Here is a 26,402-nt window from a genome sequence, read left to right on the forward strand (position 1 = left end):
ATTTGGAAAACCCAGCAGTGTGGGAAAAGGTCAGTTTTCATTCCAACCCCAAAGAAAGGCAATCTCAAAGAGTGCTCAAACTACGGCACAATTGCACTCATCTCATAAGCTGGTAAAGTAATGCTCAAAATTCTCCAAGCCAGGCTTCAGCAATACGTAAACCGAGAACTTCCAGATGTTCAAGCTGGTTTTAGAAAAGACGGAGGAACCAGAGATCAAATTGCCAATATCCGATGGATCATCAAAAAAGCATGAGAGTTCCAGAAAAACATCTACTTCCGCTTTATTGACTATGCCAAAGCCTTCGACTCTGTGGATCACAATAAACTACGGAAAATTCTGAAAGAGATGGGAATACCAGACCACCTGACCTGCCTCTTGAGAAACCTGTATGCAGGTTAGGAAGCAACAGTTAGAACTGGACATGGAACAACAGACTGGTTCCAAATAGGAAAAGGAGTGTGTCAAGGCTGTATATGGTCACCCTGTTTATTTAACTTCTATGCAGAGTACATCATGAGACACGCTGGGCTGGAAGAAGCAGAAGCTGGAATCAAGATTGCCAGGAGAAATATCAATAACCTCAGATATGCAGATGACACCACCCTTATGGCAGAGAGTGAAGAGGAACTGAAAAGCCTCTTGATGATAGTGAAAGAGGAGAGTGAAAAACTTGGCTTAAAGCTTAACATTCAGAAAACTAAGATCATGGCATCTGGTCCCATCACTTCATGGCAAATAGATGGGGAAACAGTAGAAACAGTGTCAGACTTTATTTTTTGGGGCTCCAAAATCACTGCGGATGGTGACTGCAGCCATGAAATTAAAAGACACTTACTCCTTGGAAGGAAAGTTGTGACCAGCCTAGATAGCATATTAAAAAGCAGAGACATTACTTTGCCAACAAAGGTCTGTCTGGTCAAGGCTATGGTTTTTCCAGTGGTCATGTATGGATGTGAGAGTTGGACCGTGATGAAAGCTGAGCACCAAAAAATTGTTGCTTTTGAACTGTGGTGTTGGAGAAGACTCTTGAGAGTCCCTTGGACTGCAAGGAGATCCAACCAGTCCATCCTAAAGGAGATCAGTCCTGGGTGTTCATTGGAAGGACTGATGCTGAAGCTGAAACTCCAATACTTTGGCCACCTCATGCGAAGCGTTGACTCATTTGGAAAAGACCCTGATGCTGGGAGGGATTGGGGGCAGGAGGAGAAGGGGCCGACAGAGGATGAGATGGCTGGATGGCATCACCGATTCGATTGGCATGAGTTTGAGTAAACTCTGGGAGTTGGTGATGGACAGGGAGGCCTGGCATGCTGCGATTCATGGGGTCGCAAAGAGTTGGACATGACTGAGCGACTGAACTGAACTGAACTGAACTGAGAGTGGCTTCATTTTCTATAGCAAAGATTAGTAACGAATTTGTAAGCAACTAGGTCCCACTGTATAGCACAGGGAGCTATATTCAATATCCTGTGATAAATCATAATGAAAAAGTATATATATATATGACTTAGTCACTTTACTATACAGCAGAAATGAACACAACATTGTAAATCAACTATACTTCAATTAAGAAAAATTTTAATGCTTGAATCAAAAAAAAAAAAAATTTGTTCTGGAAATGTTGACAGGCTTATAGACTTTCAAGGGATTGGTAATCCAGAATTCATTATCTAGTTTCCTAGGTTTACAGTCAGTGAGGATGGGTTAGCATCACAGGAAGAGGCTCAGGGGTTCCAGAGCATGCTTTGGCTGAGCGGTTATTTAAATGATCCACCACAGTCATTTGGAATGGATCGCCTGTGGAAGGCAAAGCTTTGGTGACCACAGAGATTGACCATTATAATGGACATAGAAGTAGGCAAGTTGTGAGATGGGACAGCTGCTTTTAACTCAGCTATAATAGTTTTAAAAAGAGAAAGACAGACTGAAAACTTTACATCAGAGGATGAGGGATATTCCATGATTGCCCTAAAACAATTTTTTGTTTCTCAAAAATGCAGAGTTCATGTAGCGAATACAGTGGCTAATCAAACATAGTGGACTGCTGAAGTACAACATCAGTTGAATTGACAGCTTCACTTGGTCTCTAATGTAAAAGTAAAGGCATTTACAGGGGGAAGGCAGCACCCTGAAACTGAAATAGGTGTATTTGTGGGCAATTCAGACCACTCCAATAATTGCCAGAAGCAATTTCTTCTCTCCATCTGCAGAGGTTGGTCCACTCTGCTAACATACTAACCTCATCAGAGGACTCCTTGAAATGAAATGTCAAGCCTCTTCAAGTCCCACCCCTACTACCTCCTGTTTACCTCTAGATCCCAGGGGCCACAGGGGCCACTGACATCACCAAACCCAAAGGAGATATTTCATACTAAACAAATTGCATGATTTAAATAACTGAAATCTACAAATACATAGGTAACATATATGAGCATAGATTACCAGAGTGTTAGAAGAGGGAGGGAGAAATAAAAATGTAGATTAGGTTGAGTTTATCAACATGGGAATATACACCAGATATTCTGGAGTCAGTGGATTAAGTTTGGGTTACTGAGAATGACCTTTTGTTTTTGACATGCAACTTATATACATTTTTTACACTTGTGGTTAAAATACACATAACAGTATTTACTATCTTAACTATTTTTAAGTGTATAGTTAAGTCTTGTTAAATACACTTATACTGTACAACCAACCTCCAGAACTTTTTTCATCTGGCAAAACTGAAACTTTATACCCATTAAACAACTCTACTCTTTGAAATTTGACTAATCTGTGTACTCCTATGGAAATGAAGTCATACATGATTTGTCTTTCTGTTACTAGCTTATTCACAGAGCATAAAGCCCTCAAGTTTCATCCACACTGTAGCATGTGTCAGAATTTCCTTCTTCTTTAAAGGCTGAAAAATGTTTCTTTGTGTGTACATTCCACATTTTTTTTTACCATTCATCAACTTGGGTTGCTTCTACCTTTTGGCTCTTGTGGAAAATGCTGTTATGAACATGGATGTACAAATGTCTCTTTGAAACTCTGCTTTCACTTCCTCTGGGTATATAACCAGAAGTTAAATTTCTGGATCATATGGCATCCTATTTTTAATTTTTTGAGGGACTGCCATACTGTTTCCCACAGCAGCTATTCCATTTTACATTCCTACCAGCTGTGTCCAACAGTTACTGTTTCCATACATTCTCACCAACACTGATGTTCTTTTTTCTGCCTTTTTTTTTTTAATAGTAGCCATCCTAACTGGGTGTGCAATGTTATCTCACTGTGATTTTGATTTGCATTTCCCCCTAATAAGTGATCTTGAAATTTCTTTCATGTGTTTTTTGGCCATTTGGGTATCTTCTTTGGGATAATGTCTATTCAAGTCCTTTGACTGTTTTAAAATTGGATTTTGTTGCTATTGTTGTTGAGTTGTAGAAGTTCTTTGTATATTCTGGATATTAATGTCTTGTCAAATATATGATTTGCAAGTATATTTCCATTCTAAAGGTTGTCTTTTTACTCTGCTGTTTCCTCTTATGGATAGAAACTTTTAATTTTGATTAAAACTTTTAATTTTTAACTTCTTAACTTTTGTCACCTGTGCTTTTGGTGCCAAGTTCAAGAAATCTTTGCCAAATCCAAAGTTGTAAAAACTTTTTTCCCCTATGTTTTCTTCTAAGAATTTTATAGCTTTAGCTCTTTAGGTAATTGATCCATCTTACATGGGTTCAAATTCTTTCTTCTGCATATGGATATCCAGTTTTCCTAACACCACGTGCTGAAAAGACTCCTTTCCCTCTTTGGTCTTGGCAGCCTGGTTGAAAATTTCTTGACCATATATGTGAGGGTTTATTCTATTCCATTGATCTGTATGACTATCTTTATGCCAGTATCACAGGTTTTTTTTTTTTTTTTTTTCTATAACTTTGTAATAAGTTTTAAAATCAGGAAGTATAAGAGTTCCAAAATTGTTCTTACTTTTTAAGATAATTTTTAGCTGTTTGCAGTCCTGAGAATGGTTTTAATTGTTTGCTAGGTTTCTATGTCTCTGGGCTAAGTAGTGGTGGTGGTTTAGTTGCTAAGTCATGTCTGACTCTTTTGCAACCCTACAGACTGTAACCCACCAGGCTCCACTACCCATGGGATTTCCCTGGCAAAAATACTGGAGTGGTTTGCCATTTCTTTTTCCAAAGTATCTTCCTTCCCCAGAGGTGGAACCCGTGTCTCCTACTTGACATGTGGATACTCTACCACTGAGCCATCTCATGATCTCAATAGTGGTCTATGCCATAAAGCACTTGGGATATTATATAGTAAAATTTAGAAAGAAAGACTTTGAGAGATGGTAATATTGAAGTGAATTTAGGAGGTGTGACCCATGCATTCAACCCTATATATGTCCTCTGAGAGGGCCCAGACCTCTCCTTGACATAGAGAAACACACCAGTGATGGAAACGCAGGGATATGTAAAATCACCAAAGTAGATTTCTTCTGAGCATCAAAAATGAATGTGAGGATGCTACCTAGAAATGGGTTCCCTGATTCCATAAGGTTCATGGGATTGGATTCTGGGATGGCAGAAGCCACATAGTAACTCACTCCTAGTGGCACAGAAACCATGGTTACTGTTACAGTCAGCAGGGTCAGCTCATCAATCAATGGTCTGGCCTTTCTCCAAAGGGGCTTGTGCAACGGCCAATGTATACATTTAGAGATAATTGGACTCTGGCTTTTGGACCACCAATTCTTAGAGATGAAAAACGACATTGCAATTCATAGATGAGAGGGGGACTTGTGGAAGTCAAGTGACAAATGGGATTGTCACTTATGTCCTGCTCATACTGGGTTCATGAGTTTATTCTATGGCTAAGTCCTGAGTACGTAAGTATACAGTCAGAACACTCAGCAACCGGCAGAACCAACACATGGGGACAGGTACAGCAGTGTTGGTGGAAGCCCCAGAAGCTCATCCTCCCAGTGAAAATCCAATCTCAGAGCAGTATCACCTGTCTGTGGGGATCGCACAGGTTGGTGCTTATATTAAATACTTAATGGGGCAGAAGCAGTGATTCTTATGACAGTCTTTGACCCCTGTTTGGCCTCTACCTAAGGTAGGTAATCTTGGGTTGCATGCATAGGACTGGGAGTCAGAAAAGCCTCCAATTTCTCAGCAGAAGTGCTAGAAGGCAGACAAGCAGTGCTGGTCGGCTGAATAATGGCCTCCAAAGGATCTCCATGTCCTCATCCCCAGAACCTGTGAACGCACCAGGCAAAGCAGAATGAAGGCTGCAGCTGGAATCAAGACTGCTGTCAGCTGACTAAGAGGGGAGGTACCCTGTGCTAATCAGGTGGACCCAGTGGAACCACAAAGGTCCTGAAAGTGGAGGAGAGGAGCAGGAGAGATGGGGAAACAAGACTAGAGAAGATCAGAGAGGTGCCAGGCGGCCACCCTTGAAGCTGGAGAAAAGGGGCCGTGAGCCATGGAGTGCGGGAGGCCTCGGGAGCTGGAAGAGGCAAGGAAACGATCAGACCTGGAGCCTACACAAGGGAATGGAGCCCTGCCTGCATCTTACTTTTGCCCTCCTGAGACCTGTGTCTGACTTCTGACCTGCCCACAGAAGTGACGAGCATACATTTGTGCTGTTTAACCCACTAAAGTGAAAGTGAGTTGCTCAGTCCTGTCTGACTCTTTGCGACCCCATGGACTACACAGTCCATGGAATTCTCCAGGACAGAATACTGGAGTGGGTAGCCTTTCCCTTCTCCAGGGGATCTTCCCAACCCAGGGATTGAACCCAGGTCTCCTGAATTGCAGGCAGATTCTTTACCAACTGAGCCATCAGCGAAGCCCTTAACCCACTAAGGCAATCATAATCTGTATGGCAGCAACAGAAAACTAATAAAATACCTTTGAAACTCTGAGAGACAGTAATTTTCAATCTATGACGCTATATTCAGTCAGAAACAATTTGAATTATATGTGAATTATACATAGCTCAGGACATACAGGGCTTCCCTGGTGGCTCAGTCAGTAAATAATCCACTTGCAAATAGAGGAGACTCGGGTTCAATCCCTGGGTAGGGAAGATCCCCTAGAGGAAGAACTGGTGACCTGCTCCAGTATTCTCACCTGGTGAATCCCATGGACAGAGGAGACTGCCCGGCTACAGGCCATGTGGTCGCAAAGATTTGAACAGGACTAAAGTGACTGAGCACAGACACACAGGACATACAAGGTCTCAAAAGAAATTTTTCTTTTCTTGGACAGCAGCTGGAAGATGTAGCTTCCAAAGCAAAGGAGTAAATGGAAAATGAGGAAGAAACAGATCTAGGAAGTTGGAATATCTACCCACTAAGGGGAGAAGAAGGTGAGTCCTGGGAAAGCAGGTTCTCTGCTGGCTTGAATTGTTGTTGTTTAGTCACTAAGTTGTGTCCAACTCTTTTGCAACCCCATGGACTGCAGCCCGTCAGGCTCCTCTGTCCATGGGATTCTCCAGGTAAGAATACTGGAGTGGGTTGCCATTCTCTTCTCCAGGAGATCTTCTCTACTCAGTGATCAAACTCTTGTCTCCTGCATTGGCAGGAGGATTCTTTACCACTGAGCTACCAGGGAACCCCGGCTCTGCTGACTAGAGTTAAGTAAACGTCCAATCAGCTAGCCCAGGAGAAGCAGCACAGCAGGTGAGGCGAGGGGTACTGAGTGGCCACCTCACAATGGCGCTTTAACTGTTTTGAACAATTGGGACAGAATTAGCAAGAGTGACGGATTAAAAAACAAAAGCAAAGAAATGAGGAGGCAAGTTTTAAATCTGAAAATACAAGGTTGCTTTTAAAAAATAAATATAGTTGTCCTGTCCTACTTGTCTCAGCAGTGAGCTCTATTTGCATGTTCTAATGCTACAAATACAGATGCAATTTGATTAGAAGGATGCAGGGAAGAAAGGTGAAGGCCTGGACCTCCAGGTTCCATTTCTACTGGCTTATTGTTTGTATATAGACTGCAGAGGCACAGAAATGGACGAATCATAACCCTGGGTTTATGGCACGCTCTTAATGTTTGTCCAGCTGTTACCTGCTTTTAGCTACTTGCTTAGCTGTTTGATTGGTGACTTTAAATCAACTAATAAGCACCCACGAACCCACTGCCCCAGACTGAAGTTAGAATCTTGACAATTATTTACAACCACGTGGTTCCCATCACCCCACCTGCCAATGCCTACCCCTCCTCCACCTGAGATAACCATATCCTGAACCCTGTGTTCATGATTCCTTTGCCTATTGAATCTGAGCAACTTAAATTCATGACCAGTCTGAGTACAGAGTCCCTGCTAGGCTGAAAAGAGGAGACGAGGAGGAGCTGTTAACATCAAGTACTTTATCCGTGTGAAGCAGCAAATAGCTTAGTCTCGGCAAGAGAGGCTGTAAAACCTGAGCCCCAGGGCTTTCTCACACTAAATACCACTGGTTATTCTTTCCCCTCAAAGCCTCCAGCATTGCATGTACTGTATTTTTTCCTTTACTAAGTGTGTACACCTTGACATGAGAGAGGAGGGTAGGGGTGAGGCAACAGAGTGAGGGGGTGGGGAGGGTACACAGAGGCCAAAACAAGGTGCTGACGTCCTGACCCCACAGCACTAGGAGCATCTTCTACCATCTGTGTGCAACGTTCTAGGACAAGCATCTTTACCCAGTGGATGTCACAAGAGCCCCTCTTCCCGGACGGCCCCAGCCAGACACTCTGGCATGGCTCCCATTACCCTAGGACCCGGGGAAATGTCCCAGCCTGCCTGGAGCAGCAAGGGTCCAGCTGGGCTCTTCCCTTGCTGCCTGCAGACCCTGAGACCCAGGCCGGCTGTGAGATGGCTGCTACTGCCGTCCACCTGCCACAGTTGATAAGCAGGGCCGGGCCACTCAGCCATGGCTCACAGCTGGTTGGGAAGATGCTTCTAACTGGAGGGGCCCACAAGGCAGCGTGATACTTGCCCTGCTCTGCAAGCATGAGTTCACTGACCACAAGGCTACAAGGGGCCCTGGGACCCACCAAATGGTAGTCAACCATTTCCTAAAGCGTGCAACTCAAGCACTGGTTTTGGGATAAACAAGTTTTGTTCCCCGAAGTGCCCTATAATCAAGGAAATTCACAGAACATTAAATTAAAAACAAAGTCAGGTTCTTTTCCTACATGGCTTCTCAGAACCTAACCTCAAGATTAGGCTGTAGGATCTTTACTGAGAGTGAGCTTTAGTTTCCTCACCTGCAGTGTAGAAATAATAACAGCCACCTTGGAGAAATACTGAGGGAAAATGAGTCTACGGGCTTAGAAACATTCAGCAAGGTGTCTCATGTAGGAGCTGTCCTCAGGTCCTAGGTCTCTCTTCTCTGTTCCCTTTCATCTTCTTTCAAACGTTCCCCAGGTACAATAAATCCCCTTCTGGGTCATTATTTAACACTGATTTCCTGGGCTCTGGATGGCATCAGGGTAATTATGTATGCAGTGGAAGTGCTACCAAATCAGGTCTGTCTGCTCACCGCTCAAAAATCAACATAAGAATATTACTCAGCCATTAAAAAGAATTCATTTGTATCAGTTCAAATGAGACAGATGAAACTGGAGCCCATTATACAGAGTGAAGTAAGACAGAAAGATAAAGACCAATACAGTATACTAACGCATATATACATGGAATTTAAAAAGATGGTAATGATAACCCTATACGCATAACAGAAAAAGAGACACAGATGTACAGAACAGACTTTTAGACTCTGTGGGAGAAGGCAAGGGTGGGATGTTCTGAGAGAATAGCATTGAAACTGTTATAGCCACGCTTTTCGGGAAACAGACTCACTCAGAAGGACAATGCAGATAGTGGAGTGCAGTTTATTACGCCGGCGGGCCCAAGGCAGAGTCTCCTCTTAGCCAAGGACCCCGTCCAGCATTTGTGAAAATCTTTTATACCCCATGCGTACGTGTCCAAATCCACCACCTACCCCATGTGTACGTGTCTAAACCCACCACCTACCCCATGTGTACATGTCTAAACCCACCACCTACCCCATGTGTACGTGTCCACACAGTCAATAGTCAATAAGTCCGCAGTTACATTCTAACCAGTTAATAATCGATAAGCCTGTAATTACATCCTGATAGATATGAAAAAAAGTTTATGACCTGTCCGGAGACAGGGGTGATTACAGTATGCTTCCTCTTAGGCAATGAGTAGCCTGGATGTGATCTTCAAGATTCCCCTGTCTGGAGGGGGTCTTATCCTTCCATTGTCGTCCCCACAGGCACTAAGCAGAGAGTTCAGAGTCCGCTGGAGAGGCAGCCGAGCACAGCCAGCACGGACAGGCCTGAGATGGGAGTCCAGGCCCTATGAATTCCTTCTTCAAAACAAGTATACTATCAAGGGTGAAACAGATCACCAGCCCAGGTTGGATGCATGAGACAAGTGCTCAGGGCTGGTGCACTGGGAAGACCCAGAGGGATGGGATGGAGAGGGAAGCAGGAGGGGGATCGGGATGGGGAACACATGTAAATGGAACACATGGCTGATTCATGTCAATGTATGACAAAAACCACTACAATATTGTAAAGTAATTAGCCTCCAACTAATAAAAATAAGTGGAAAAATAAAAAAGAATAGAATACGAAAAAAAAAATCAACATGAGAGAGAAAGGCAGAGAGACAAATGCTGGTAGAAAGGCAAGGTGCCTTTAATCAGAACGGCAGGAATCTGGGGAGATGCTGGAGTCAGTGTCTCCCAAAGACCAGTTCTGAAGATGCTGCTCAGCCAGGGAAGTTTTGCAGGGAAAGAGGGAAGTCATCTCAGTTAATCCCTGACATGGGGGGTCAGAGAGGTCACCCGCTCAGTTTGTTTGTGTTTGCTCAGCTGTAAAATGCAGAGGTGAAGGCTGAAGGTTGAAGCTCTCCGCACACTCTTCATCTAATCCACGTGAACCCCTCTTTGAAAGTCACCAACTGGAATCATCAGTCTGGGAAGCACAGAACACACAGCCACTATTTTATTGACACTGGAACAAGTTACAGTCAAGTCTTCACTACAGCACGGTACAGAGGTTCCAGAGTGACACATGTCACATTCATAAACACAAAGCACTTTTTGCTCTGAGACACACAGGGAAGGTCGATGAAGTGGAGGGAGACCGGAGACAGAGAACTGACAGCAGACCCCGACCTTAGTGGGGTGGGACTTCCACTAGAGAAAGACCTTTCCTATGACTTGGCAGCAATTTTAAAGGCCCTCGGAGAGGAGGAAGTGAAGGGAAACTTTTCCTCTGATTTCAGAGCAGGACAAACTTTCCATAGCTCTGCCACTTGCTCTCTTTCTGGTTCAAAGGATGCCATGATAGCATTAAAGGACAATAGGCTCAGGCCTGGAAGCCATTTGGGCTGGAAAAAACCCTCCTGGTATCCCTATGGGCCTAAAAGCCTCCCTCTCTCCCATGAAGCTGGAACCTATGGGCTTCCCTGGTGGCTCATATGGTAAAGAACCTATCTGTAGTGCAGGAGACCCAGTTTTGATCCCTGGGTCAAGAAGATCCCTTGGCAACCCACTCCAGCATTCTTGCCTGGAAAATTCCATGGACAGAGGAGCCTGGCGGGCTACAGTCCACAGAGTTCCAAAGAATCGGACACAACTGAAGCAATGTAGCATGCACATCCCATGAAAGTCACTTTTTTACCCACTGTTCAGATGATTTTTAAAACTTTACAGCTTGAAATTTTCAAACATCCCCAAACAGAGAGAATAGTATGATGAACCTCCATGATTCATTTTAGGGAAGCAGATGACATGACAAAGTCCAGTTAATAGCCAAGAGATCTAAATGAACCTCAGACTAACCCCTTCTCCCGAGCCTCAGTTTTCCACTCAGCTCCACGGCTATTGTTTGCTTTCAGAATGTCTCTGGTTGCTAGAAAGAAACCTCAAACAAGCATGAGAGCAGCACTTGCTTAGGGTTGTGAATGAAGCTCTCCTCTGCCTGGGGCACCTCTCACCTGGGTGACCTCGTGACTCACTCAGGACCAGACAGAAGGTGATGAAAACACTCATTGTCTCTGGAATGAGGTTTCTCTGGCAAGTTGAGTTATTAAGGACCATCATGATGCCATAGGTTTTGATAAGCACCATGTGAGCCACCAGAGTAAGGTTGAATGTGAGCTGTCTTGTGGAAATTGATATGAAACAGCCTTACTATTCAGACAACACAGAGGAGAAACAGCGTGTCTAGACAGCTTTAGAGCCTGTTGGAAAGCCTGCTCTCTCGTCTCCTGCAAAAGCAGAGCAGTATTTCATCGCATCTTGTTCTGTGAGACTGCAGGAGAAGAGGAATTGTATCTCCTGGATGAGTTTTGTTCCTGGTTTATCACAATGGCCACCGTCCTAAGAGGGGTCCTTTAACCAGGCCCTTCCCACTGCGGGTTGCAAGACCAGGCAGTCTGTCTGCTCTGGGACAGTTTTCTCCTTTGGCTCTTCTCTCATCTCATCTAACTCTTCCAGTAGATATTACTCCTCAGAGAGGGGTTCAGGAGTTCTCAGCTATGCTCGTATTTCTTATTTCTAAATGGAAAACTGTAATTCAACATGAAACGAAAATCACAGACACATACATACAGAAAAAAGTTGCCAAGAAATCCATAGCATTTTGACAGAACTTATCACAGGTTAGTGGGAGAAGGGGGTAGTTTTTATTTTCCTTTTTGTGCTTTTCTGAATGTTTCAGACTTTCAGTGAGAGTTTTTCTTTGTTTTAAGGAAACTCAGTAATTCCTGTTTACTAAAGTAAAGAGCCCAGCTAGCCCTTTCTTGTCAAGTGTTGGGCCACCATAGAACTGGGATTCATCTTGTTCCAGCAACTTCAGAAAGCAAGGCATTCAAAGCTCCACAACAGCTCTGGCTGGCGAACCTTTCACTGGCCAACAGTCCTTTCTCAAGCAGCGCCGTGCCCCTGGGTGGTGCACACCCCAAGTCTGACTCCCGGCTCTGTCACGAGCGCTCAGTGGTGCGGAGTGTTGGAAGGCGGCTACCCGACTGCTGGGAGCAGTTGCCTAACTCAACCCCCATGTGAGTAGAAGCTGTCCCGGGCCCTCTGGCTCGGGGAACCAGCATGTCTCAGGCAGAAATTCACCAGTATGTGTTGAGCTGGAAGTTGCCTTTTTGTTTTCTCTAATGGAGCCAAGAGGCTGGACAGAGTTGTGTGGGAACTCAAGCGACCTCGGGCTTCTGCAGGAACTTGTTTCTGGCATGTGAAGTTCATCATGTGTGAGGACAGACTCTTTTCCAGGCTCTCTTCTCGGGTGCTCTGCCAGCCTCCTCAGCAGACAGAGCTCCTCACTCTCACCCCTTCCCCGCGTCCTCCTCCTCCTCTAAGTCATCATCATAATGGGCTCCACAGACGCCAGGTCTGTCCTCCCAGACTGCAGCTGGGAGGACGGCAGGAGGCTGTTGGCTGGAGGAGCCCTGCGGCTGCTGCTCTTCTCCGCCCAGGCCACCCTGAGGGAGGGCACAGGGGAGGGAGGCTGTCCCTCGTGAGGCTTGGGCGACCTCTGGCACATGCGCAGCAGCGCCTTCAGCTCGACCCTGAAGTTCTCGTTGAGCCAGCAGTAGATGAAGGGGTTGTAGCAGGTACTGCTCATGGCAAACCAGTGGAAGGCAAAGTAGAGGGCGTTGTTGGTGCGGATGACCTTGCTGGACAGCAGGAGGACGTAGCAGTTGAGGGGGAACCAGCAGAGGGCAAAGAGGACCACCACCAGCATCAGCATCTTAATGGTCTTCTTCTTCTTGCGCCGCAGGGCCAGGTACTGCTTCGTGGTCACGTCGCCGATGGTGTTGCACAACCACAGCTTCTTGGCCACACGGGCGTAGGCCACGGAGATGATGAGGAGGGGGAGAATGTAAAGCAGGATGAAAGTGGCCAAGTCCAGGTACTTCCAGAAGAGATCGGCTGGCTCAGGGAAGTCTGGCAGGCACAGGGAGCGGACGATGTCCTCACTAGGGACAGGAGGGAGAGAAGGAGAATGTGCAGTTACTGTGGAAAAGCCCCATCCCAGGAACACTGGCCTCTCTCTCCCCTGGGTTCCTGGTACATCCATCCATTTAAGCATAAATGATGAGCAGCCTGGTTATCTGACTACATTTTCGGCATTCCCACTAGGCTGGTAGTTCTATAAAGGTAAGAATAACACCTAAATGTCCAATGACAAATGAATGGATAAAGAAGATATGGTACACATATATGATGGAATCCTACTCAGAAAATGAAATAATGTCATTTGCAGCACGAATGGACTTAGAGGTTACCATGCTTAATGAAGTAAGCCAGACAGAGAAAGACAAATATCATATGATACTGCTTATATGTGGAATCTAAAAAAAGATACAATTTTTTTTAATGTTAAAAATGACACGAATGAACTTATATACAAAACAGAAACAGACCCATAGACATAGAAGACAAACATGGTTACCAAAGGGGAAAGGTCAGGGGGGAGGGATAAATTTGGAGTTTGAGATTCAGTTCAGTTCAGTTCAGTCACTCAGTTGTGTCCAACTCTTTGTGACCCCATGGACTGCAGCACACCAGGCCTCCCTATCCATCACCAACTCTTGGAGTCTACTCAAACTCATCTCCATTGAGTCGGTGATATCATCCAACCATCTCATCCTCTGTCATCCCCTTCTCCTCCCACCTTCAATCTTTCCCAGCATCAGGGTCTTCTCAAATAAGTCAGTTCTTCGCATCAGGTGGCCAAAGCATTGGAGTTTCAGCTTCAGCATCAGTCCTTCCAATGAATATTCAGGACTGATGAATATTAACTTATAAATTATTAATATTTGGCTGATGAGATTAACATATAAAAACTATAATATATAAAATAGATAACAAGGACCTACTGTATAGCATCTCGAACTATACTCAACTTTTTGTAATAACTTATAAAAGAAAAAAGTCTGCTATACACTTGAAACTAACACTGCAAATCAACTATACTTCATTTTTTTTTTTTTAGTTCTACCAGTTTATTGCTACCAACCCATTTCCCTCCACCCTTGTGCACACATGCTCAGTCACGTAACGCCATGGACTGCAGCCCGCCAGGCTCCTCTGTCCATGGACTTTTCCAGGCAAGAATACTGGAGTGGGTTGCCATTTCCTTCTCCTACTTCAATTTTTAAGAAAGAGAGATACACCTAGATTACTCTGTTTACTTTGTATTGTTCCTAGCCCAGAATAGAGGCCAAATAAATATTTGTTCAATAAATAAATGCACTGATGCTCCTAGTCTTAGAATTAACTCATCCTGGGAGCACAATGGATTCAGGAAATCTTGGAATTTCTGTTGCACAACCTACTTTCATTCCAGAGGGATCCAAGGAATGGGGGAAAAAAATAATGAGTCTTGAGAATGTGAGTGGCAATGTTGGAACTCATACACCTTCAGCCACTCAGACAAAGATACTTATTTTCTATGGAATGTACCTGGTCCTCTCCAGATTCTTTAAGGACACTTATGTGTACTGGAAAACCTGGAGCGGTGGATGAAGAACATGCAGATTATGATCTGCTGAACAAGGCAGCAGGGAGTTCCCTCAGGACTTCCTTCCAATTTTGGGGAAGCAAAAATCCCAGGGCCATTTTGATTGAAGGCGCAGTTTTAATACATTCACACAAAGAAAGTCACAAGACTATTACATCCCAGCTGGGGGTGCTGTGAGCCGGGAGAAGTGCCATCCTTACTCCCAGGTGCCCAATGGGCAAGAGAGAGAGAGCAGGGCAGCAAGCACCTGTTACAAGCTGGTTGGGGTGGAGGTCACAAATTTTTCACAAGCTCAACTCTGAATGAACATTTTAAAAGATGCTCTGAAAAAAGCAAGGCAGGAACTTGTGGCAGGAAACCTAAGCTCGGGTCTTTATTTAAATGTCCAGACTTTTGATGCCAGCAGGGTTTTCATCCTGTAAAATCTCTAAGCAGCAACTCAAAATTGCTACTTTCTCACCATATCATGTAGCTTGTTGATCTTGTAATATCAGTACATACAGGTGGCTGTCACTAGTGTTATCAGAAAAAAGAAACAGCGCTCCACATGTGAAGGCAGATGGGGAAGCCGAGTGCTCAATAGGGGTGGGCACGTGATTCATTCGGTATCCTTGAATTCAGGCACGGATTCTTCACAAATTAGTTCAAGTTGGCCGTCTGAGAGTGTTCTCTGGAGCCTGCCTACATCACAGGAGTGTGTGTAAATGTATGTTTCAGGTGAGGCAGCACACGGGAAGACCCACCAGCAGGGCACCCCTCGCTGGTCTGAGGCACTGGGCCCCAGCTCCTGCCCACCCCACAGACACAGCTGGTACTCAAGACTTCCAGGAGCCTAGGACCACCCCAGGGCCACTGAAGACACTTTCCCCAGAGTCACCAAGAGCTAGAAGTGGCCAGGAGTTTCCCAGGAGGTGAGAACGCAGCTCCCTCGCCTCCAAGCCGGCAGACGCAGCTACAGTCTGCCCCGGAGCGCCCCCTGCAGGCCACGCCCTCCCTCGGTCTCTCCCCATTTGCCGTCCTGCTTCTCCACCCCAGCATCTACCACCCCTGGGAGCACTTCACTTATTTATTTTTTTTAAGGGTGATTTTTTAAAAAAAATTTTAAGTACGTAGAAATCTATTGGTATTTTTTAAGTTAATTATTCTATTGTTGCTGCACTGGGTCTTTGTTGCTGCGCATGGGCTTTCTCTAGATGCAGCGAGCAGGGCCTACTCCTACTACGACGTGCAGATTTCTCATGGTGGGGGCCTCTCTTGTTGCGGAGCCTGGCCTCTGGGCACACAGGCTTTAGCAGCTGTGGCACACGGGCTTAGTTGCTGTACGGCATGTGGAATCTTCCCAGACCTGGGATCGAACTTGTGACCCCTGCACTGGTGGGTGGATTCTTATCAACTGTACCACCAGGGAAATCCAGCACTTCATTTATTTATTCAGCTGTGTCAGGTCTTAGCTGCAGCATGCAGGCTGTCTAGTTGTGGCGAGCAGGCTCAGTAGTTGCAGTATGGGCTTAGTTGCTCCTCGGCACATGGCATCTTAGTTCCCCAACCAGGGATTGAATCCACGTCCCCTGCATTGGAAGGAGAATTCTTAACCACTGGACCACCAGGGAAGTCCCCTGGGAGTACTTTCTTAAAAATCATGGACACATGCATCATCCTTTATCTCAGGATCTGTTTCTATAGAACTTCAGCTAAAACAACTATGAACTGATAAAGATCACTCTATTCATTCATTCATTCAGCAAATATGTACTGAGAGCTTGTGATGTGGAGACAGTCATTTAGATGCTAGGGACAGCAAGATGACAAAATCAGAAATGGAGCCAGCTCCCCCCAGCCTCACAGTCTATCAGGGGAGGTCACCTTTAACGAGCTAGCAACACACACAAGTATTTAAATTTCAAGACACTGGTGCTTTCCTTTCTATAAGAGCACAAGACAAAGCATATGATAAATGAGAGGTAGGTGTGGGGACAGCATCCTGCCTGAGACACTGAGACATATACAAGTTTGTTTGTAGGTTGGTGCAAGAGAACTTAAACGTCATCATTTTAAACAGGGACTAGATGATTCTGAATTTCAGTCTGGATGAGTATATGTCCCCAGTGGCAGAAGCTGATTGCTATTGCCTTGACCTTGCAAACAAAGGGACAGAGAATAACAAGGAAGAGCTGTAAAGTGTTTAGAAGAAAGGATGAGAAAAAAAAGCAAAAAAAAAAAAAAAAAAAATGCAGAGGATAGGCAGAGGCCTGGAATCAACAGGATGGGAAGGAAGCAGAGAGACCAGCTTGGCACAGCAGGTGCTAGTAACTGAGATTCAGAGGAGGCTCAAGTTTCCATCTGTCAAGGTCCTCCAGGCCCCCAGGCCTACTAGTCCACCTCACCTGTACTTAAAGGTAAATAATTTCTGGCAGATAGCATGTGGGAGTGAAAAGAACGTTGCCATGGTCCAGATGACTGCGATGTAGATGACACCTTCTGTGATTGAGATCCGGGGTTTTAACGGATGCATGATGACCTGGAAAACACGCAAAACGGGGCGTCACTGGCAGAAGACAGCTTGAAGCAAATGAGAAATCCAGATGATGCGGCTCACTTGTCACAACGAGGCAGGTAGGTACTACTTACAAAATCAAGTGCCCCTTAATTCATTGTAGAGCCCCTGAGTTACACCACCCCACTGCCCAAGCTCTGGGGGTAGAAAGAGGATGCCATCTGGACTCAGAGACTTCAAGAAGTTCAAATGGCTCTTGCAGGTAGGTCATGCCTGACTGAAGCAGGATGCAGTGAGAAGGTCAGGGAAGAGTGAAGGGGTGGTCTGTCCCCAGGACACCCACAGTGGGGCTGGCAGAGGGGCAGCCACGGTCAGCCTCCACCTCAGGACCTCATCCCATCTGCCCAGATCCTTTAGGTTATGACGGGCTCCGAGGGGTCAGAAGGTGACACACACAGGGTGAAACCCTCACCACTTACTGTGGGAAGCTGCATCGACCTTTATTTGGGTGTCACCGCTGTTTCTGAAAGTCGTTTCTACTGGGCTGGCCAAAAAATTCATTCGGCTTTAAGTACTAATAAAAGGCACATTTTTCATTTTCACCAAGAACTGTGTTGAACAACATACTCACTAACCGAACGAACTATTTGGCCAATCCAATTAAATTGCAGTGGGGCCCAGCTTTCCCAAGCCCCAAATAAAACCAGCGCTAGAAGCTTTGGGCTGAAAAGCATCTTAGAACTGATTGCTACTATATGCCAATCAGTTCTCCTAAAAGGTTTAAATAAAGACTTGTGAATTTCACAGAAGCCTCATTTTAAGGTTAGAATCATTTTTTCTTTTTATTAAATTGAAATATAGTTGATGTATAATATTATATAAATTGTAAGTATACAATATAGTGATTCACAATTTTAAAGGTTATACTCCGCTTATAGTTACTGTAAAATATGGGCCATATTCCCTGTGTTGTACAATATATCCTTGTAGCTTATTTTATACCTGTAGTGTGTACCTCTTAATCTTCTACCCAGACATTGCCTCTTCCTCCTTCCCTCTTCCCACTGGTAACCACTAGCTTGTTCTCTATGTCTGGGGGTCTGCTTCTTTTTTTGTTATATTCACTAGTTTGCTGTGTTACTTTAGATTCCAATATAAGTAATATCATGCAGTATTTGTCTTTCTCCATCTGGTTTATTTCACTTAGCATAACACCCTTCAAATCCATCCATATTGCTGCAAACAGCAAACTTTCATTCTTTTTTATGGCTGAGTAGTATTCCAATATATATATATATATACATATATATATATATATATATATATATATATATATATATACATCTTCTTTATCCATCCATCTGTTGATGGACACCCAGGTGGCTAGGTTAGAATCATTATTTCTTGAAAAAGATGTTTGGGGTGAGTAGGGTCAGGAGGAGAGGTCATAAAGAGCTGCCACCACCTCAGGATGCCATCCCAGGACACACTGCACCTTCTACTGTGTTCTTCCACAGTCTTCTCCCAGTCTCTTAAGGTTTATCGGAGGAATGGACTAGGCTTCAGAAGCTGCCCAGCACATCTCCATCTGGACTCTGCCATCCTTGCCTCTCACACTCCTTCATGGCTCAGGTCAATAAAGGGAGTGGAAGCCTGGGTCAGAGGCCCTGGGACGCTCCAAGAACCTGTAGGCTCTGGGACAGGATCCCATGTGTGGGTATATGTCACAGTAGTGTGGCCAGTGTGTGCAAGACCGCCCCCTGTTCCTCAGACCCACGTTTGGTCCAAGGGTGGACCGTCAGCTGTGTTAAGTGAAGTAGGTATAGCCCAAGTAAAGGTGAGGTGATCCAGAGTCCTTCTTGTTGAATTAGGGCAGAAGGTTAAGAAAAGGCAGGAAATATTTGTATGCAACATTTAGATACTTTGCACCAAAACAACTTAACATAAATACCAAAGGGACAGTGTGCATGTGTGCTAAGTTGCTTTAGTCGTGTCCAACTCTTTGTGACTCTATAGACTGTAGCCTGCCAGGCTCCTCTGTCCATGGGATTTTAGGCAAGAATACTGGAGTGAGTTGCCATGCCTTCGTCCAGGGGATCTTCCCAAATCAAGGATGGAACCCAAGTCTCCTGGGTCTCCTGTATTGCACACAGATTCTTTACCTGCTGAGCCACTGAGGATTCTCCCTGATGAGTCTGTACCTTAGAAGCTTCCTATCTCTTGGTTGTTGTTGTAACTCTTGGAGCTCCTTAGAATTAAATTTCACTCTCTTTTTGCCCTGATTGTCCTTATGATACTGGCCTGCAGGTGCCCCTGTGTCTTCTCAGAGCAGACTAACGATCTTCTAGAAATCTGAGCATGAGCCTGCAGCCAGCTTCACGCCTCAAGGCTGTTCCTCCCTTCATCAGTCACCAGGCATATGGTGGTGTGCAAGCGATGATGCCCTTCCCTGAACCTGTGATCAGTGACTCTGCACAGACCCAAGTGTATAACCAAGGTTCACTGAATCCGCATATGCCAGGCGTCTGCGTGGAACCACCCTCCTCCATGACGGGCGCTGTCAGGTCCTTTTTGGCTCCCTTCACCATAGCCTCCCATGTGCGTCTGAAGGGGCAGGACAGTAAGCAGGGCCTCAACACCCTGCTGGACACCTGCGCCTGCACGCCTCCCTGTCTGCAAGCCCAGGTGTACCTCCTCTACAGCCAGGCCCAGGGATATCCACCTCATCTGCCAGCCAGCAGCCTTGCCTCCGACCTGCAATTATCTGCCACTCTCTTTTCATCTGTCATTTTCCAGACTTGCCTTCCTACCCACCCCCCCACCCCGGAAAACAAGCTCAGTCATTTCTGATGCACAGTATGCCAGCAGGGAGTCTTCACTGGAATAACAAATGGGGAGTAATGTTTTGCAGCCCCCAGCACAAAGGACTTAATATGCCTAATTTAGTGCTCATATTGGTCAGTAAGAAGACAAATAGGCTCTTTGCAAAATGGACTAGGGGACTGCACTGGCAGTCCAGTGGTTAAGACTTCGCCTTCCAATGCAGGGGGTGTGGGTTCAATCCCGGGTCACAAAGCTAAGGTCCCACATGCCTCGCGGCCAAAAAGCCAAAACATAAAACGGAAGCGATATTGTTACAGATTCAATAAAGACTTTAAAGACGGTCCACATCAGAAACAGTCTTTAAAAATAAACGGGCTGAAGCACTGTCCTGAGCGCCCTGGTAAGCAACGCCAGGGAGGGCAGGGCAGGGCACGGTGGAGCCCTCACCTGGTGGCGGTCCACAGCGATGGCCGTCAGCGTCAGGGCGGAGACGTGCAGGGAGCAGTACTGCGCGAAGCGGCTGACGTGGCACATGCCTTTCCCAAACACCCACGTGCTGTTCACAAAGCGGACCTGCAGACGAACCCGCGGGCGTCAGGAGTAGGTTCTGACCCCTCACCCCCCTCCCTGTGTCTCCGGGCAGCGTCCCACAGGAGGCCTCTCCCCGCCTCGCTCCACTCTGCACTGCCGAACTGTGGGTCTCACATGCTTTTCTCCAGCACAACTCATTCTGCATCACCCAATTCAGCAGACTCTGATCCTGCTACTGGGGCCGGGCCCTGCTAGGTGCCAGGATAGAGTGCAAAGGACATAGGTTCTAGAGTCAGATTTCCCGCCTCTAATGTTTTCTAGCTGTGTGACCTTGGGCAAGGTAGGTAATCTGTCTGAACCTCAGTTTCCTCATTTGAAAAAAAAAAGGGGGGGGGGCTCAAAAATCTCTTTTGTTGTTCTGTTGCTCAGTCATGTCCAACTCTTTGTGACCCCATGAACTGCAGCAAACTCGTCTTCCCTGTCCTTCACTGTCTCCTGGAGCCTGCTCAAACTCATGACCATTTAGTCGGTGATGCCATTCAATCATCTCATCCTCTGTCTTCCCCTTCTCCTGCCCTCAATCTTTCCCAGCATCAGGGTCTTTCCTAATGAGTCTATCTGTATCTTATTGTAAGGATTAGCTTTTTTTTATTATTATTTTTAGAGAAAGACTACAGCACATGGAATACAATATCTGGCAGATTGCTAGAAAGATATGATTAGAAATAAATAGGAGCTATTTTTATGATAATAACCTAATTCATTTTTGGCTCCTATGAGTTCAGATTCACAGAGGAGACACGTCTGCAGAGTCACAACATAGCATGTGAGCTGTGCCCTGGAATGTTGACTAAGGGCAGGCCTCGAGACACGTCATCTGGGAAGGAGACCCAGGGATCTGCAGATGTGGGAGCAGGGGCCGGGGTCTGGGCAGAAAGAGGAGACCAACTCTGAGGGTGTGTGAGGCCCGGGGAGCAGGAGAAGCTTCAACCCACATCTTCCATAGCTCTTTGCTCACTCAGTGCCTGAGCTCCTGTGAGTGATGCTCCACACCCAAAAGGGATCAGGCATTGATTCTGATCAAGGAGCTCCCAACTTGGGAAGAGGAGGTCTCAGGTATCTCAGATGCAAGATAGAAAATAGTCAATGCCCTATGGCAGAGATACCCAACCATTTTGGCACCAGGGGCCAGTTTCATGGAAGATAAATCATGGGGGGGGGGGGGGCGGGGGGGTGAGGGTTTCGGGATGATTCAAGTGCAGTAGGACGCGTGCGCCAAGGGGAATCTAATGCTGCCTTGATGGACAGGAGGAGGTACTCAGGCAGTAACAAGTGAAGGGTACAGGTAAACACAGAGCTTCGCTCACTTGCCCACTGCTCATCACCTGCTATGGGGCCCGGGTCCCATTAGGTACTGGTCTGTGGCCCAGGGGTTGGGATCCCTGCCCCACAGAAGGCCCAGATAAAGGGTCACCAGGGCAGGTGGGAGTGGGCTGAGGTTGAGAGAGACATGACACAAAGAAATAGAGCAAGTCAGCTAGACAGGAAGAATGTCGAGCAGTGATTTACAGCAGAGTATTTGCTACTGACAGCTGTCACCTTGGGCAAGGCACTTAGGCCCAGTGAGCCTCACTTTCCTGGGCTAACCCTTGTTCACATGATTGCTATAAAAATCAAGTACCTGTAAAGCAGAGAGCATGAGTAAACCAGATACAACAGTGCCTGGTACATAGCAAGTACTTAACTACTAGCTGCCATTATTATAAGATACGAGACATTTGAGATGAGCTTTACAGAATGGGCTTCCCTGGTGGCCCAGATGGTAAAGATTCTACCTGCAGTGCAGGAGACCCAGGTTCAATCCCCTGGAGAAGGGAATGGCAACCCACTCCAGTATTCTTACCTGGAGAATTCCATGGACAAAAGAGCCTGGAGGGCTATAGCTCATGGGTTCTCAAAGAGTCGGACACAACTGAGCGACTAACACCTTACCGAATAAGTAGGATTTGCCCGTGTGCAGGTAAGAACAACGAGCTTGGCACAAAGTCAGGAATCTCAGGAGCTGTTTGGGGGACAAGGGTTGGAATGATTTGACTAGAGCATGTGCATGAGAAACACGCGGGACAAGTCTGACCCGATCATGAACCTGGTACACAAACTATGGACACTATTCTCTCTGGAATAGGCAGGTAGGAGCTCCATGGGGATGTGAGCAGCCCAGTGACACTACTCAGCAGGAAACCCTCAGGCACCCCTGCTTCTCACCTACCACAGTCAATGTAGAACCAAAGCCAAGCAGTGCTGTTGAAGGGTTTTCTAGTCCACTCCCTCCTCTTCAGTCCCAAGGCCACGGCCTGCTTGGAGCCCCCTTATCTCTCACCTGGACTATCACAGCCTCCAGTCAGCTTTCTAGTCCTCCAGTCTGTTCCCCTGTAATTCAGCCTTCACACTGCTGACAGCGCTTTCTTAACCAAAAGTCGGATTCTGTCACCTTCCTGCTTAGAATCATCAACGGCCTTCAAGACAGAGCCAGATACCCTCCGAGCATCCAGGCCACTCATGGCCGGCCCACCTTTCCCTGGCTGTCTCTGCTTCTTCCTGCCCCGCGGCTCCTCCACGGTGCTTCCTGCCCCAGCGCTGCAGCTGCAGTGAGCGCTCAACACACCACGAACCTGGACACCCCTGCCTTTGTCCTCTCCAGTCTCTGCCTGCACTGAACATTCATCTCAGCCTGAGAAATTCCTACTCATCCTAGCCCCTCTGAAATGTTGTGTTTTTTGAGAATTCTCCTTTGACCCGCCCATGGGACTCTGGCAGATCAAAATAAAGGATTGACTCCTGGCTCCACCACACTCTATGCCCACCTCTGCCACAGTAATTGTGAGTAATTGTTTGCTTTTCTCTCATCAACCAGCGCTGGTTTTCATGCTGACGTAGTATGTAAAGTGGACAGGAAGGGAGAACAGGGAGGAGGGATATTGATATCAACTAGCCCAAGGACAGGACATCTTACCCATCGAGGAGCCTGGCTGAGGTTTAGAAGACCCTCCCCTCAACCCTTTGACTCATCCTGATCGCCAGCTCCTCAGAAGCTCTGATAGAAAATTGGACTGGAGTGGTTGCATGGGTCAGGTTGAAGGCCAAGCTGGTTTGGATCAACCTGGAGCAGGGGCTGGGTCCTCAGAGCGTTGACACCCCCTCTTTTGCAGGCAATCCTCCAGGTAGGGGCTCTCAGCTCCGAACTGCAGCCTGGCCTCCCCTCCCCACCCTCCACCCCGTGTACAGACCCAGCCATTCACCCTGCTCTGGGCAGCAGCAGAGGGCTGTGCTCCAGGGCTTCTATCCTGAGTGGCCTAGCCCACCCCCCGGGACTACAAATGGTCAAGTCAGAAGTCAAGGGGGAGCCAAGAGGAGCCAGAGATGCACTTCCTGTGCTTTAAGGCAGTCGGTGGGGAGTAGATGTGTGTGTGTACATTGTAGGGGGAGGTATCTGGAAGTCTCTTTGCCCCTGAGGAATCTAGTAGATGTAGGCAGAAAGGAGAGTAGGGAAAGTGGTTGAGAGCAGTGGTCCAAGAGGTCCCACCCCCTACCCCCAATTAAGTGGCTTCATGGACAGACCTCCGGCCGTACCTGAGTCAGAGGACAAAATTCTCATGCTGGCTCTGCCAGTTACCAGCCAAGTGACCTGGACAAGCGACTGAACCTCTCTGTGCCACAATTTTCTCATCTGCCAAATGGGAGTGATGCTCTCATAAGCAAAGACAAGAGAGAGGACACAGTTTTTAAATGTAAGGTTTGAAAGGATGTTCACACACATGTATAGGCTTGTGGGAATTCATCTTCTTTCTGCTTGTCTGTTATTTCTGGTTGAGTGTGTGTGGTGTGTGTAAGAAAGAGAGAGAAAGACATATGAACAGATAAGGTTTGGTAATAACTCAAGTATCAATAAGGTTGTTCATAAATTGGAAAAAAGCCTAACTCATGCTGCAGAAATAGAAGGAGTTCCTGTCATGATGACTGCTTGGTCATAGTTCTTCCAGTTTTGATCATCCATGAGCACCGCAGTCCCAAGACATGGAAGAAGAGTAGTGACACCACCACTCAGCAGTCGGGGCTCAGTGGAAGTTGGGGAAAAGAGGCGGGGCAGGGGGCTCTCCCTCTACCTGTGTGCAAGTGCCCCCAGGCCGCCCCTGCCCTGGGGCCCAAGCCCACCTCACCCACCTGCATGTCCTCCACCACACAGACTTCATACACAACCTCACTGGCAAACCACAGAAGGGAAATGCAATTTAACTAAGTGGTCTAGGAAAATGCACCTAAGGTTCCATTAACAAATAGCAACTGTTTCATATTTCATCCTGGCTTCAAGCAGCATCCCATGGCGGGGGGCATTTAATGGCATTTAATGGGCTGTATTTAATGGGGGTGGGGTGACCTAACAATCTACGCTGGCATTTCAAGGGGCTTTGATTTACTGCTCCATCATCATGCAGACTCTCGCTCAGTGACATTACACAGGAAATGGTCATTGACTCACACCTGGCTGCAGACACTCAAATCATTGATCCCAGTGCCATGAGCTGCAGAAGCTCTGGCTTAGAAGGTGATGAGAGAGAGACAGAGCACAGAAAGACAATACTAAAGAGAGACAGACAAGAAGTGTCAAGGATAAGCATGAGGAGAGAGATAGAGACAGACAAACAGAAGCAGAGAGAGTCACAGACAAGAAATAAATAGATGAAGACACAGAGAACCAGAGACAGGGGACAGAGACAGGCGCTGGAGAGACAGACAGGGAGAAAGACAAACGCGGAATGACAGCATCAGAAACAGACACACCAAGAGTCGAAACGGCAGGGCAGAGCGATGAGAGATGAGTCGACCAGAGAGAGACTAAGAAAGATGAAGCAGGAAGACAGGCAGAGAGGGGAACAGACGGGAAAAGGGATAAATCGGGGGGCGAAAGGGAGGGGACCCAGGGTGACAGAGCCCAGCCCTCGGCCTCACCAAAGTGAAGGGGGTGTTGAGGAGCGTGATCATAATGTCGGCAACAGCCAAGTTGACGATGAAGAGGCTGGTGGCCGAGTGCATCCGCTGGTTCTTGAAGATGACATGACAGACCAGAACGTTGCCGAAGAGCGAGAAGACGATGATGAAAGAGTAAGCCACGATAAGCAGGGCTTTCACCGTGGGGTTCTGAGATTCGGCCCCATAGCGCCTCCGGCCCACGAAGTTTTGCCAGTCAGAGAAGGTATAGTTGTTCCAGAAGAAGTGCGAGGCATTGGGGCCCGCTAGGGCCGCCCCGGGGCTCCGCTCGTCCGCGGCCCGCACCGCCGGGAGCAGGCAGAGCAGCACCCAGCCAGGGGTCATCTTTGCCGGAGCCCCGCGCCCGGGACGCCCCGCGGACCGCGTACGTGCTCTCGGGCACGGGGAGAGGAGCGCGCGGGCAGTGCGCCCCGGGACCCCGGGCCTCGCCGCGCCCGGCGGGCGGCCGCTCCCCCCCTGACTCCCGCCCGCGATCGCGCGCTCCGGGACGCCCGCGCCACTTTCGTGTCTCCGCTGCGCCCTCCGGCTGCGGGAGAGCTAGCGCCTCTGCCGATCGCGCGGCGCGGCGTCTCTCCGGGCGACGGTGACGCGCACCGGCTCGGCGAGCTCCTCTCCACCCCCGGCCCCAGCCCGCTCTCGCTCTAGAAATAAAACTCCAGTTGGGCTTCAGGGCTGTTTCGCTAAAGACTCGTATCCGCCTGCCTTCTGCTTAAGCCTAGCCGTCCGAAAGGGAGCGGGAGGTATACGCGCGGGGCAGTTGGGGTTTCGGAGGGCGCGCGGCAGCGACTGGGTGTGCCCGCTCCAGGCAGCACCTGGTTCTGCGCTGGGGCTGCTCTGATCTTGTCTGTCCGTCTTGGCAGGTTTCAGGCTGAGGTGGGTCCCTGGGCCCTGGCCGTTCTGGCGCAACAACAATGATATCGATGTAGACTTTCTCCAAGCGTCTTCAGTGA

General features: G+C 47.2%; 1 protein-coding gene across 2 annotated transcripts; it reads right to left on the reverse strand.

Annotated features, from left to right (window-relative positions):
• Window positions 1–10,808: 10,808 nt before the first annotated feature.
• On the reverse strand, window positions 10,809–25,776 carry GPR83 (G protein-coupled receptor 83). Of its 2 annotated transcripts, XM_061123913.1 has the most exons (4): window positions 25,414–25,776; window positions 20,323–20,448; window positions 16,943–17,076; window positions 10,809–13,011 (listed from the first exon to the last, which is right to left on the reverse strand). In XM_061123913.1, exons 1-4 carry the CDS (start codon window positions 25,774–25,776, stop codon window positions 12,387–12,389), a joined length of 1,248 nt encoding a protein of 415 aa, XP_060979896.1. In that variant the 3' UTR covers window positions 10,809–12,386. The 2 variants fall into 2 exon arrangements, with proteins under 2 accessions (XP_060979896.1, XP_060979942.1); XM_061123959.1 differs by lacking the exon at window positions 20,323–20,448.
• Between the last annotated feature and the right edge of the window lie 626 nt (window positions 25,777–26,402).

This window comes from Dama dama, chromosome 1, assembly GCF_033118175.1.
Source record: "Dama dama isolate Ldn47 chromosome 1, ASM3311817v1, whole genome shotgun sequence".
In the NCBI taxonomy this organism is placed as follows: Eukaryota; Metazoa; Chordata; class Mammalia; order Artiodactyla; family Cervidae; genus Dama; species Dama dama.